General features: G+C 30.1%; 1 protein-coding gene across 1 annotated transcript; it reads left to right on the top strand.

The window, feature by feature from the left end:
* The first annotated feature begins 4,938 nt into the window (after positions 1-4,938).
* LOC140984256 (uncharacterized) lies at positions 4,939-9,748 on the top strand. Its single transcript, XM_073451530.1, has 5 exons — positions 4,939-7,072; positions 7,146-7,308; positions 8,160-8,323; positions 8,970-9,228; positions 9,475-9,748. Exons 1-5 carry the CDS (start codon positions 5,511-5,513, stop codon positions 9,577-9,579), a joined length of 2,253 nt encoding a protein of 750 aa, XP_073307631.1. The 5' UTR covers positions 4,939-5,510; the 3' UTR covers positions 9,580-9,748.
* Positions 9,749-13,387: the final 3,639 nt, after the last annotated feature.

The raw sequence follows: 13,387 nt of genomic DNA, 5'->3' as shown, positions 1-13,387 counted from the left end.
TATATATATATATTATTGTCGATTTTCAATCATGAATTCCTCATGTAAAAAAGAGAATATCGTCTTTATTTTAAAATTGTGATGTTAGTATCTTGTCCATAAATTATGGGTTGTTGAGATATTTTAGTAGTCACTGAAAATCGAGTGTCAAAGTTGACATTTGAAATGTATTTTTTTATTCCTAACAATATGTTCGTTAACATATTATTTTTAATTTATTTTTATCAGTATCGTGAATGATAAACATGTTTATTGAAATAAATAAATATTATCATATCTTTAAATTAATATCCACTTTCATGTTTAACATGTTTTGAGTCTTAACAAAATGTGGAACAATAGATTCAAGCAAACGAATAAACAAAATATGGGACGAGACCAAAATTATGTAGTAACAAGAATTAAAATAAAAACTAATAAATTTTAGTGAATTCATCAACTTCAAGGTGCATGACAAATCTTATATCATAATAAATAAAATTTCAACCTTATAAATGAAATAAATCAGATATATATGAAATATACAAAATTTCAATAAAAATACAATCCAGTAATTTATTGTATTGTGTTTTATTTTCCAAGAATTGATCTTGTCAAACTCAGTTATTGTGAATTTAGCATCTATTAAATCAACAAAGTAAAGAGCGTGTCAATCAAATTATTAAATAACCGCATATTTTTGAATTTTCTGATTAGTTTTTTATCTTGATAATTTGTTTCATTTAGTATTTTAAATCATAAGACACTATTACTATAACTAAAAGCACGAAGTTTTTTTTAAAAAAAATATTCACAAGGACTCAACCACTAACTTATACGGAAAAAAATTATGAACATACTATATTTAAAAAATTCTAATTAATTCAGCACATATGCTGAAAATTTTATAATTAATATAGAAAAATTCATTTACAATAATCATATTTAATTTTTTTGAATTAACACCATTTGTTTCATAAGATATTCATCACAATTGTTTAATAATATGTTAGTCTTTAAATCTGAATTATGATGTATATTTTTTTTCCTAAAAGTTCTTAAATAATGATTTAATATATTTATTTGACACTTCAATATTAATATTTTAAAATATATTAATTTTATATGTATATTGTATGCGTGCAACACTTCTAATCATAACGATAAAAATTTAATAAAAATCTAAAAATGAATTAGGTATGACATAAAAAATTATCCAATTATACAAAAGGCAGATGACAAAAACTAAATAATTTTCTATTACCTATAAATTACTAATATCAACTTCTAAAAATTGAAGTTGGTGAGGGTGGAGGCCACTATTTACTAAAAAAAAAATCAAAAGTTAATGTTTGAATGAGTCACACTGGTTGACTACCACAATGCAAATTTAGTGAAATAAAAATGAATGACAAAGTGAGTTAATAAAAATATTATAACTGGCTAAGCTCAATGAAACTAATATATATAAGTATCTCACTTGATATAAGTAGTTAACTCATCTTATGTTTTGTCACTTCACAAAATGAAAGTTTATGCATTGTGTTGTTCTACATTTTCTTAATTTTTCTCTTGATTTCAAATTTAATTCTATCATCTAATGATCTTTAAATATATCTTAGAATTTTTTCTAAGTACCTAATCTTAAATGTGATCATTAACCAAAAAATTATTATATTTTGTATACAACAATAAATAGATTAATACATTTGAAGATGGAAAAAGTAATGTATTGACAACAATAAAAAAATGTTAGAACTAACACTTGATTATCTAATTTCAATATTAAATTTAACATCTTACATTTGAAAATATGTTTATTGAGATAAAGACTATGATGATAAACTAAAAATAATAATTTATTTATCATTGTAACATAATAATAATGTGATCGTTGTTCAGAATCAAAAACTGGTGTACTTCGACTTTTTCATTAAATTATATAAACTATTCTCTTAATATTTTTAGTTGTATAAACANGTTCAGAATCAAAAACTGTTGTACTTCAACTTTTTCATTAAATTATATAAACTATTCTCTTAATATTTTTAGTTGTATAAACATGTTGAATCCATTAAAATTAAATAGTAAAATTTAATGATGAGTAGAAATATATTAATTCAACTTTCAATTTGGGTTTCCGGATTTTGTCAACATGATATGTATTTTTTTTATGATTTTTCTTTTATTTTAAAATATAAATTATCAAATACATGAAAATTATTTTAAATATATGTATTTGTTGAGAAAATATGACAATTAATAAAAGAAAACAAATATAATAACAAAGATATGAGAAAAATTTGAGTAGTCCAAATTTTTTTTAAAAATTAAATAGATATGTTTTTCCAAATTAGTTACATGTGTAATTAACACGAGTTGTCAAAATTTACAATAATATTATCATTAATTTTTTTTGAGTTAATCAATTTTATTTCTAATTCTAATTACTCCAACATATGTTTTCTACGTGCAATACACAATGCCAAAAAGATTAATTAAGATTCGAAGGTTGCAATATCACCAAAATCCATCAACAATAAAATTGGTATTTTTCTATGAACAAACTTAAATGATTTTGTATGAAGATTGAAAAATCAAAAGAAAAATATCGAACATACAAAGATATCAAATTACCAACAATATTTATGCATGCTCATGCAGCTGGTAATCATTAAATAATATTAATGATTTGATTTAGTTTTCACATAAGTTGCTATCTGTCCTAATAATTGATTCTTGTTTAGGATANAAACGTTGAAAGTTTTAATTCGTTATCAAGTATTGTAGTGGAACCTAACTATCACAAGTTTTTTCTTGCTTTATGTTCGAATTTCAATATGTTTGAAAATATATTAATGAACTCCATTCTACGTATAAGTGTCGGTAGAAGAAAAAGAAACGATCTTGTATCTTGAATCGTACACACTTCATTGATCATGAATTCCTTTTGCATATTCCTAGATCACTACTCGAGCGATCTATTTCGATCGCGTTCTTTTTATGTTTTTTAATATAAATATAATTTATATAGAAAAATTTTAATATTACCTCTTGTTTTGAACAACTCTCTGAATGAAAGGAGCCAAGCCACCAGAGGCTGAGCCACATGCTCTTTTACCCAGACTTTAGCCGGGGTGGCTCAATTTTTTTTTAAAAAATGTATATTTAAATTTTGTATAATTTTGGAATAATATGAAATTAGTTCTGGTAGATTAATTTAAAATATTAAAAGATTTTAGAGTTTAAAATTTCAGTCTGACAGAGCCATATTTCTGGCTCCGCCACGGCAAGCCACCACAGTCGTATGCACATGCACCTCTAATTATGGTTGATGAAACGTTGATATGAATGTAATATCCTGACACTATATTGATTGTTCAATTTTAATTTGAGTGTGTAAGGTTCATATATTTTTATGAATATCACGTGTCTAAATTGATTTAAAATCGTTAGAGTACTATTATCCTCAGACAACCTCAAATTAAATGGTGTAATAGGTCAATACTCAAGAAAAAAGTTTACATTAAAATTGAAACCTTAAAATTTAAAAACATTATCGAGGAAAAAATGTCAAATGTAATTTTTTTTTTATGAATGAATTATTAAATTTGAGATTGTGTTTTTTCTCCTAGAAAAAAAAACAAATCTTTAAGTCGGTGCAATACGAATATAAAGCAATTCAAATATATACATACAAAACTCTTAAATACCAAACCATATCTGTTTTGTACTACTGAATCAAAATAATATGTGGGCTCACGAGGATACTTTGAGATAATATAAGAACACACAATTTTATCTTTCTTTTTATAAAAGTTATCTTTAAATATTTTCGTATTTTTAAAAACGATTATATATGTCATCGACATCTTTAAGTGGTGTAACGACGTAAACATTTCGAAAAAAACGCGTATTCGATAGAAGGTTAAAACAAAATTTTTTTGCCCTTCTGCAAAAAAAATTTCTATTGACATGCCTAATTGGCTCATTTAACATGTTAATTTTGTGAGCCGAATTTCCAAACCGTTATGAAAAAATATAATTTTTTATGTCAAAAATATTATTTTTCATTGCATATATAGACCAGATAAACCTATCTAACGAATATAGATCTATGAGACCGTATCATAAATAACTACTCATTTAATTAATCACAATTAGTTCAAAGGAAAGACAAAAACTTGTGTGAGACGGTCTCACGGGTCGTATTTGTGAGACGGATCTTTTATTTGGGTCATTCATGAAAAAGTATTACTTTTTATGCTAAGAGTATTACTTTTTGTTGTGTATATGGGTAGGATTGATCCGTCTCACAGATTAAGATCCGTGAGACGATCTCACATGAGACTTACTCCAAAGGAAAATCCCACCCGATGAAGGTGGATAGAAATGAGAGAGGCCGTTAAGATCTACCAATAGTAAATGACGCAACCATCTCTCCCACCTATTAAGCAAACATACTAATTATTATTTACTCTTTTTTTATTTATTTTAATCAAATCATATTATTTACATACATACATACACACACACACACATATATATATATATATATATAATATAATGGATGTTCAAATAGATTGTATATTTTTTTTATAATTATTATATATTTTTCCATGTACTTGAAACAAACGATATTCATTTAAATGTCAAAAAAATTTAAAATAAAGTAAAGCGAATGCTTGAATTGTCTGTTTTGTTAAAACAATAAAACAGTCTGAGTCTCAAATTCGATATCTCGACACAAACTCGAAATTTTGTCTGAACTTGCTCTATTCTCTTATTTTCTATTAATTTTAAAAAAGAGACTAAATTAAAGGTAAATTAAATCTAAATATATATAATTAATTTAGAGTAAATAGTTTGAGTTATATAAAATTGTAAAAGAGAACCCTATAAATATTTGTTTAATTAATAATAATAATGTACTATGTTTGAATACAGCCAGTGGTAGCGGTGTCAGCCTACGTGCTCAGTGTGTTCAACCATTTGTTTCACTCAAAAAGTGCAAACAAAAAGATAGAAAAGAGAAGTAAAAAACAAAGAAAAACTCTGAAATCTATACGTGTAGTGTGAGAATGAAGAGGGGGGAGAGAGACAGTTTGTTCCTTTTCTCATGCTTTAATGGCGTGAGACCGTATCAGTGAGTGTGTGTGTATAATATACAGAGTATGGTAGTGATTGTGTATGAATCCATTCATCTTTGCATGTTTTACCAAGAAAACTAAATGGAATATAAAAAAGGGGGGAAATGGCGTAAATAACAAATCTTTTTCGAAGCGAAAACTATATGAAATATTTTCGAAATTTCACTGTCCCAAACCCCTTGTGCCATATTTGGTATTAGTACTTTTGGTATTCTGAGACCATCGTAGATGCTAAAAACGTTAATCTACTGTGGGTTCTCATTGCTTCGTCTTCTATTGATCGTTTCTTGATGTGGATTTTTTGATTCTTGCATTGTTGTTCTTGTTGTGGAATCTTGTGTTGTATTTTCTTTTCTTTTTTCTGTTTTGTAATTTGCTTTGATGTTTGAGAAGAAGAGGGGTGCAGAAAACATGAACGATGATGATGAATTCGAAAGGTTACTGGGAGAGATTCCCCATGCGACGTCATCATTGAATCTTCATCATCATCATCATCATAATGGCAGTGATCTTGACGCTGATGGTCATTGTCAAGGCCATGCCTATGGCATTTATGATGATGGACTTTTGAAGCATAAGTATACATGTATATCTTCTCCTGAGAGTGGGTTTTCTTTACAATCTGATGGCTCCTCGTCTAGTTTGTTTTCTTGTGGGTATTCTCTTTCGGACATTGGATCACCAACCCTACCCCGATTTGAAGAGATTAAAGCCCACTCTAATTCCGGGGATGGATTTTTGTTGGATTTTAACAAGGTTAATGAGAGAAATTTTGTTGATGGTTTGAGTTTATCGAGGAATTTCAGTAAAATGTACATTAGTGATGAGCTAGATGATCTTCTGGTATCACCAAATGGTTTTCAATCTCATAGGCAACGTAAAAACGAGGAAACTCGGATGAATTTCGAGAAACGTGGGGCACATGATAGTTATAGGAAAGGTTTTTCAGGTTGTGGGGATTTTAATCCCTCCATTCCTATGAGGCCTATGAAGTTCGAGGGCTTGATGGGTTCTGTCTCTGTGGAAATGCAACATCAACAGAGAATCGCTAATTTATTGGGATCACAGTATTTGCCTAGTCGACCTGATGGTATGTTCGCACGGTGTGAGTTCCCTATTACTGCTCAGAGTCCTCAAATTTATAGAAGCAATTTGTTGACAAGAAATCATTTTCCAATGGGATTTGCTGTGTCAAATGACTCTTTAACTCTAAATAGGCCTTTGGTTGGTGATGCTCCATTATATGCTTTGCGAAATGATATAAATCTGATTGAAACTAGGAATGATGTATATTCACCGAATGAGGTTCAACTGGCTCGGTCAATCCCTCAGAGTAATGTCGAAAATTTACTTCATTACCAACCAGTGGTGTCTGATGGAAAGAACAGAGTACCTTTGTGTGTTAGAGCGCCTCAAGGGAATGTTGAAGCCTTCACCAACGATGATAGTTTGATAATTCAAGGGGAAGGTGTTAATTATGGGATAAAAAGAGGATATGTACGTTCGAGGGAAAACATCCATAAAGATTTTATTCACGAGACATGTGCTGAAAAGGGTCAAGGAAAGAGGTTAAATTTTGACGCTCATCTCCATATTGCATCAATCCAAGATACTCGATTAAATCTGAAAATGTATCACCCTTTCCGACTCCCACCAAAGTGTAACTCCCTTGCAGAAGCTCAAGGATATATATATCACATAGCTAAGGATCAACATGGCTGCCGTTTCTTGCAAAGGATGTTTGATGAAGGAAACTCTCGAGACGTGCAGACCATATTCAGTGAGATAATTGATCATACAGTGGAACTTATGATGAATCCATTTGGAAATTATCTCATGCAAAAATTGCTGGAAGTGTGCAATGAAGAACAGAGGATGCACGTATTGCTCAGGGCGACTGAGGAGCCAGGAGAGCTTGTTAGAATCTCTTTAAATACGCATGGGTATGCTTGTCGTGTTTATTGTTCTAATTTATCATGACGCAGGCATGTTAACCTTTAATTCATTTGGTAACAGTACCCGGGTTGTTCAGAAGTTGATAGAGACACTCAAAACAAGGCAGCATATTTTAAGAGTTATTTCAAATCTTGAACCAGGCTTTCTAACACTCATCAAAGACCTAAATGGAAATCACGTCATACAACGGTGCTTGCAATGCTTTACCAACGAAGATAGTAAGGTAATCATTGACTTCTAATTCTTTCTTGAGCTCCAAAAGTTTTTGTTAGCATTGCACACCTATTTACCTTTGATGGTATTTGTTTTGCCTCTTAATTGTCACTGTTCAAATTTCTGTCATAATTCAAATTGTTACATTGATAATAGTTTGTTTTCAATGGATTGGGAGGAATAAAATCTTGCACTGTGTTTGGTTTTTATTTTCGACCGATTTTGTATTATCTTTTCAAATGCAATAAGCCATTTGATTGACAAGCCAATCGAAAAGGCACGAACATGAAAAATGAAGTTAGAAGTCTTCTAGCTGCTGATGTTTCCATTTTAATGGTCAGAAGCTAATTAAAGGAACTGTTGTAAAATATTCACAGTCCCTTGGTCTAAAATGTAATTTAGGTTCAATTTTATGCATATAAATTTTAAAAGAAAGTTCAATTATGCATGTTAAAAACTTTTATCTACCTATTACAAATTTATGACTTCAAACTTTTTTTTTGTCTTTTCTAACACAGCAAGTGTGAAATATATAATCTTCTTATTGAAGTGAATTTTATAAAGACTGAACCAATAATTATATCCCACGAGAATGGATCAATATCCAATGGCTTTAGTCTATTCTTAGAAATTGATGAAAGGGATTTTGTAATCACCAAGCATCTTAGCAAATGCTGCAGTGTTATGTCCTGAAAAATTCCCACTTTCGTAACGCTGTTTCAAGAATTTATTTCAGGTTAACTTGGTATAAAAAGCCATTCTCAGTTGGAAAATCTTGTAGTACATGTTCTATGTGTTGTATAATGGAGCAGTGACTTCTCTTGTTTTGCTTTCAACTGGTCCATTTTCTTGTAATTGCAGTTCATTTTTATTGCTGCTGCAAAGTACTGCGTTGATATAGCAATGCATCAGCATGGGTGCTGTGTTCTGCAACGTTGCATCAAAATTTCTAATGGAGAGCATCGAGAAAAGTTGGTTGCAGAGATTTCAAGAAATGGTCTTCTGCTTGCTCAAGATCCATTTGGGTAACCAAACTGATAGTGTCTATCATAGGAATCTATCTTTTGATATGTTTGAGCTGGTTATATTCCTCCTCGCTTACAAAAACATTGATCTTTTCTACTTAAACTTAAAACTTGTATTTTATCAACTTGTAATGATTTAGTTACACATCACAATTGACGACCAGAGCTATGTTTCGGTTTTTCTTTAATAATTTAAGCCCAAGAGCTTGTCGCTGCATTAAAAAGAGTAGCTGTGCCACGTCTCTATGTCTGTGGCCATGAACATCTACATAGGAGAGTTAGACCAATTATTGCTTTCCATCAAAGACAATAGGATTAGATATACATTCTCCATGAACAAGTTCCCTTATTCATGTTTAAAGAGAATGATTAAATTTGAAGTCCAGAGCTTTATTTCCTCAGTAAATTAATAACTGAAACACCTGTGTGCTAAGGGGATCACTCTCTTTTTCTTTCGTTTCCTTTCTTATTCCTAACTATTTTACGAAGTTGATTGTTTAGTCAGTTTTCTAATTTATTTAAGCACAAAATACTTGAAATTTGTACCAAGCTTTTTTATCCACTTGCCTGTTTCGCAATTCTTAGTGTTTACCTATATACATATCGATTCATTTCTGCTAAAAGTGAATATCATTTTTGCATGCAGAAATTATGTCGTTCAATTTATTTTGGAGCTTAAGATACCATCTGCTACATCCATGCTGACCGCTCAGTTTGAGGGCAGTTATTTACATCTCTCAATGCAAAAGTTTAGTAGCCATGTTGTTGAAAAGTGTCTTGAACTGTGTAATGATGAAACCCGATCAAGGATCATCCATGAATTGCTCTCCGCTAACTACTTTGAGCAATTGCTTCAGGACCCACACGCAAATTATGTTGTTCAGAAAGCTCTCCGCTTTTCCGAGGTATGCTGTTGATGCTTATTTTTTGTGATCTTGTATTATTATAACCTTTTGGTTTAGTAGCAATTTCTTTGTTCTACAATTGGCATCAAACCCAAAGATGCTGTTTTGTTCTTCTTTCTTTTCTCCAATTGACGTGCTATCGTAGTTGTTTTAAAAAGACAAATTCCTACCCTTGATGCCTATTAAGAGTGAGAACCTTTCTGGATTATCCTACATAATTCATCTATAGAATTCTTTTGAAATCAGGGCCCTCTCTATAAATCATTGGTTGATGCCATCGAATTCCACAAGGTGAATCGCAATAGTCCCTACTCCAAGAGGATATTCTCTCACAAACTTATGAGGAGGTGATGCATAATCTTATTGCTGCTAAGAATATGAAATGTTTATGAACCACTGAACGCTTCTCCTACACTCCCCACTCCATAAAAAAAGGGTTCTTTTATCAATCCATGCTCGTTGTCTGCAGCGACATATATTCTGTTTTCGTTTATAAAATTTGTGTCTTTACTTTGCATTATGACTATGTAACTGCGAAGTTGCTCCTAGATCTCTAGATATACGATGTTTTGTTTGATATTAGTTGTTTTTGGTCACAATGTACCTCCAACATAACATTTGGTCTCCTCGCACACGCGGTTTTTAGGATGACTGTACATTAGATAGAGACTAGATCTGTTTTCCAGAACTGTATGAATTCATGATATGGAATATTTGTGGATTGAATTGGTGCTTTTCTGAATAAATATTGGTTACAAAATACATATGCTTATACACACACATACACACATATGAATATACACTATTTTCCATGTCCATATATGTAGGCTTGACCACGATTCCAACAGCTCCAGTTCAAGTTAAAGGTGAAACTGGTGACCAAACCGTTTGGATACATTCTGGTTTCGGTTTTTTAACGGTTCTCTGGTTATAGTCCTAATCGATTTGAACTAAAATTTGTTCTTTTAAATTTAAAGACAAAAGGAAAAATAATGATATAAAATTTGGGAGGGTGGAGTTAAGCATTTAACAATTATATCATAAAAAAATATTGATATGTAGTTTTTATTCAGAAAGAAATAAAATTAAGAGTTCAAATTTAGTTTGACAAAAACTTGTGTGAGACGATCTCACGAGTCGTATTTTGTGAGACGTATATCTTATTTGGGTCATCTATAAAAAAGTATTACTTTTTATGCTAAAAGTATTATTTTTTGTTGTGAATATCGTTAATGTTGACCCGTCTCACAGATAAAGATTCGTGAAACCGTCTCACAAGAGACATACTTATTTAGTTTATATTATATCAAATAGTTTAATTATATAATTTAAGATATTTATGTAAAGTACAAGATCTTATTTAAGATAAGATTAATTTATGGTTTCGGGTGCTGCGCTGCTCATTCCTTATTATTAGGAACCAGAATCAAATTGTAAATCAATGGTTCGGGTTTTGAAATCGAACGTTTTGTTTTTGATACGCGGTTCCGATTTTGGTTTCACAGTTCTTGGGAACCGTGGTCGGGTCTAAATATAAGTATATGTGCATGTAGTCTGGTTCATGGTTCCGAATACTTGGAGCCATCTTCTGTGGATCTTTGAAGTCCAATCTAATACCAAATTTGTAGTTATGTTTCGTATGTGGAGAGTGTAAGATGGTCATTTAAAATGATTGAATTATTAATTTTTTAGAAGTATTATAACTAAATAATAATAATAATAATAATAAAATTGATATTATAAAGATAATTTTCATTAACTGAACACAAATTGAGATGTATAATAATGAAAAACATTACATTCCATATTGCTCTAATCATATCGTTACATCATTAAAAAAACCTTATATTACAATTAACTATGAAAAAACCAATATTCTTGCATTTTTGCAAAGCCATCAATCATCTTTCATAATTAATTTTTTTTTTTTTAGAAACTCACTCTCAATCGAAATTATAACATAAAAACATTCAATCCTGTTTGAGTCATGGTTGATCTCAAACAAGATTTGAACAATTTAAATTTACAAAAACTTCTTTCCGTGTATGATACTAGCTAGATTGACTAAAAGAATATGATGGAAGCCTAGAGAATAAAAATCCTTGATCGACGGGAAGGAGCATCTCCATTGATGCGTCGTTGATGGTACTGTTTTCTTGCTCATGGAACTTAAAAGACAATGAGCGATCGCGCCGAGCATCCCATAATTAGAATTTTGATCGACAAGATTAAGTTATTCTAGAATTTCGATCGACAAAAAGAAGAGTAGCCCCCTAGAACTTGGCAAAGTAAATAAGTACTTATCAATAAATGCCGCGAGGGCTTTGTGCCGCGGTGCATCCGGGTTAATCTATGTTACATCGAGAGTGTTTTTCCTCTTATTCTAATACTATTAGATCATGTGAGTCCCTCATATTTTTATGTAAGTTGACATATCTGTTAATGATCCAAAGACTAATATTTGATTACATCATATAAGGATGAATACTCCAGGTATAATATAGAATAATCCGTACCTCCTTAACCACATTAATTTCATGTGCCTAAACTAGGTAGATTTATTTATTTATTAGGGTTTGATCTCACGAGAGAAAATAGTTTTGTGATAGGACCGAACATCATTGTGGCATCATCTCGACCTTAATTCTTATTCTAACTTCGTACCTATGTTTCCAATTACAGACACGCAAGTTTCCATGCATATCCTTAAGAACAATCAAGTTGACGTCTAACAACCTTAATCTGTCCAAGAATGTATGACTTCAAATCCAACGTTGTCAATATATACTTTCAGCTTACTCAACAACTATATATAAAAACTTGTCTGAGACGGTCTCATGAGTCGTATTTTGTGAGACTGATATCTTATTTGAGTTATCCATGAAAAAATATTATTTTTTATGCTAAGAGTATTACTTTTTATTGTAAATATCGGTAGGGTTGACTCGTACGTCTCACATATAAAGATTCGTGAGACCGTCTCACAAGAGACCTACTCATATTTAAAATGTGATGAATGAACTTTTTCAAACACACACACACACACACATATACATATATATATGTAAGGAAGATGGATCAAAACACTCCAAGAAACCCTAAACCAAATTAAAAATGAGAAACTTGACAATCCCATATATAAAGAAAAATACATATATATTTTGATTATACTTGCAAAAGTACAATCAAAATTTCATATATAAAGAAAGTCATAATTAGGGATAATTTTATATACACTGTTTCTGTTTTTCAATTAATTGGTGAAATTTGAGATGAAATTATGATTATATCTTTACTTAATTCCCAAAAAACCAAAATTATTAGGCAAACTAGTCATTTTATATGGCCTCATCTTTTATAGTCATCATATGTTTTATTATTTATCAAAATAAAACTTACTTTGTGTCATTCCGAATTCTTTTTTTTTTTTTACGAAAATGTCACACACTTTTGTAAAATAATAAAATTGATGTAACTACTGCGTTTTGGTGCGTATTCGTTTACAAAAACGCTACAGTTTTTGCATTTTTTTTAAAAAAAATTTCATTTGTTTTCGTTATTAAAAAAAAAAAACAATCATGCAAACGTACAAAACGCCACATTTTTTGTATTTTAAAAATTTTATTATTATTATTATTTTGTTTTCTAAAAAAAAAAAAACTATTCAACGTGAAATGTGTGTGTTTATTTTTGAGAGATATAAAATGTGTGGCTAATTTTGATTTCGAAAAAGAAAAGTCACATAGAATTAGTGGCGGATTCCGCGCCAGTTGTTAACATAATGGACCCCACTTTTTTACCAGCTCTCCAACAAAAGGACGTTTTCTATAATTTCTGTCTCGTATATTTGTCTTTTTTAATTTTAATTAATTAATTTTAATTTTTTTATTTTTAAATTTCAATTTTTATTCTTTTTTATTTTCTTAACATTTTAATCGCAAACTTGTGTAGTGACAACATCACTATTCTCACGGAGAAAGAGCTGAAATTACTAAAAATTAAAAGATATACGATTATTGGAATATGTGAACATTAAAAATAAAAATTTTACAATTTTTCTTTTGAAAAATCATTTGAAATAGTTCATATCAACGGATATGTTATTACACACACTCAAACTCATCCTGATTTTGAATTCGATTTATTTAAAAAAAAAAAA

Source organism: Primulina huaijiensis, chromosome 9 (genome assembly GCF_012295235.1).
Source record: "Primulina huaijiensis isolate GDHJ02 chromosome 9, ASM1229523v2, whole genome shotgun sequence".
NCBI classification, from domain to species: domain Eukaryota; kingdom Viridiplantae; phylum Streptophyta; class Magnoliopsida; order Lamiales; family Gesneriaceae; genus Primulina; species Primulina huaijiensis.
This window is presented reverse-complemented; position numbering and strand designations above follow the sequence as displayed.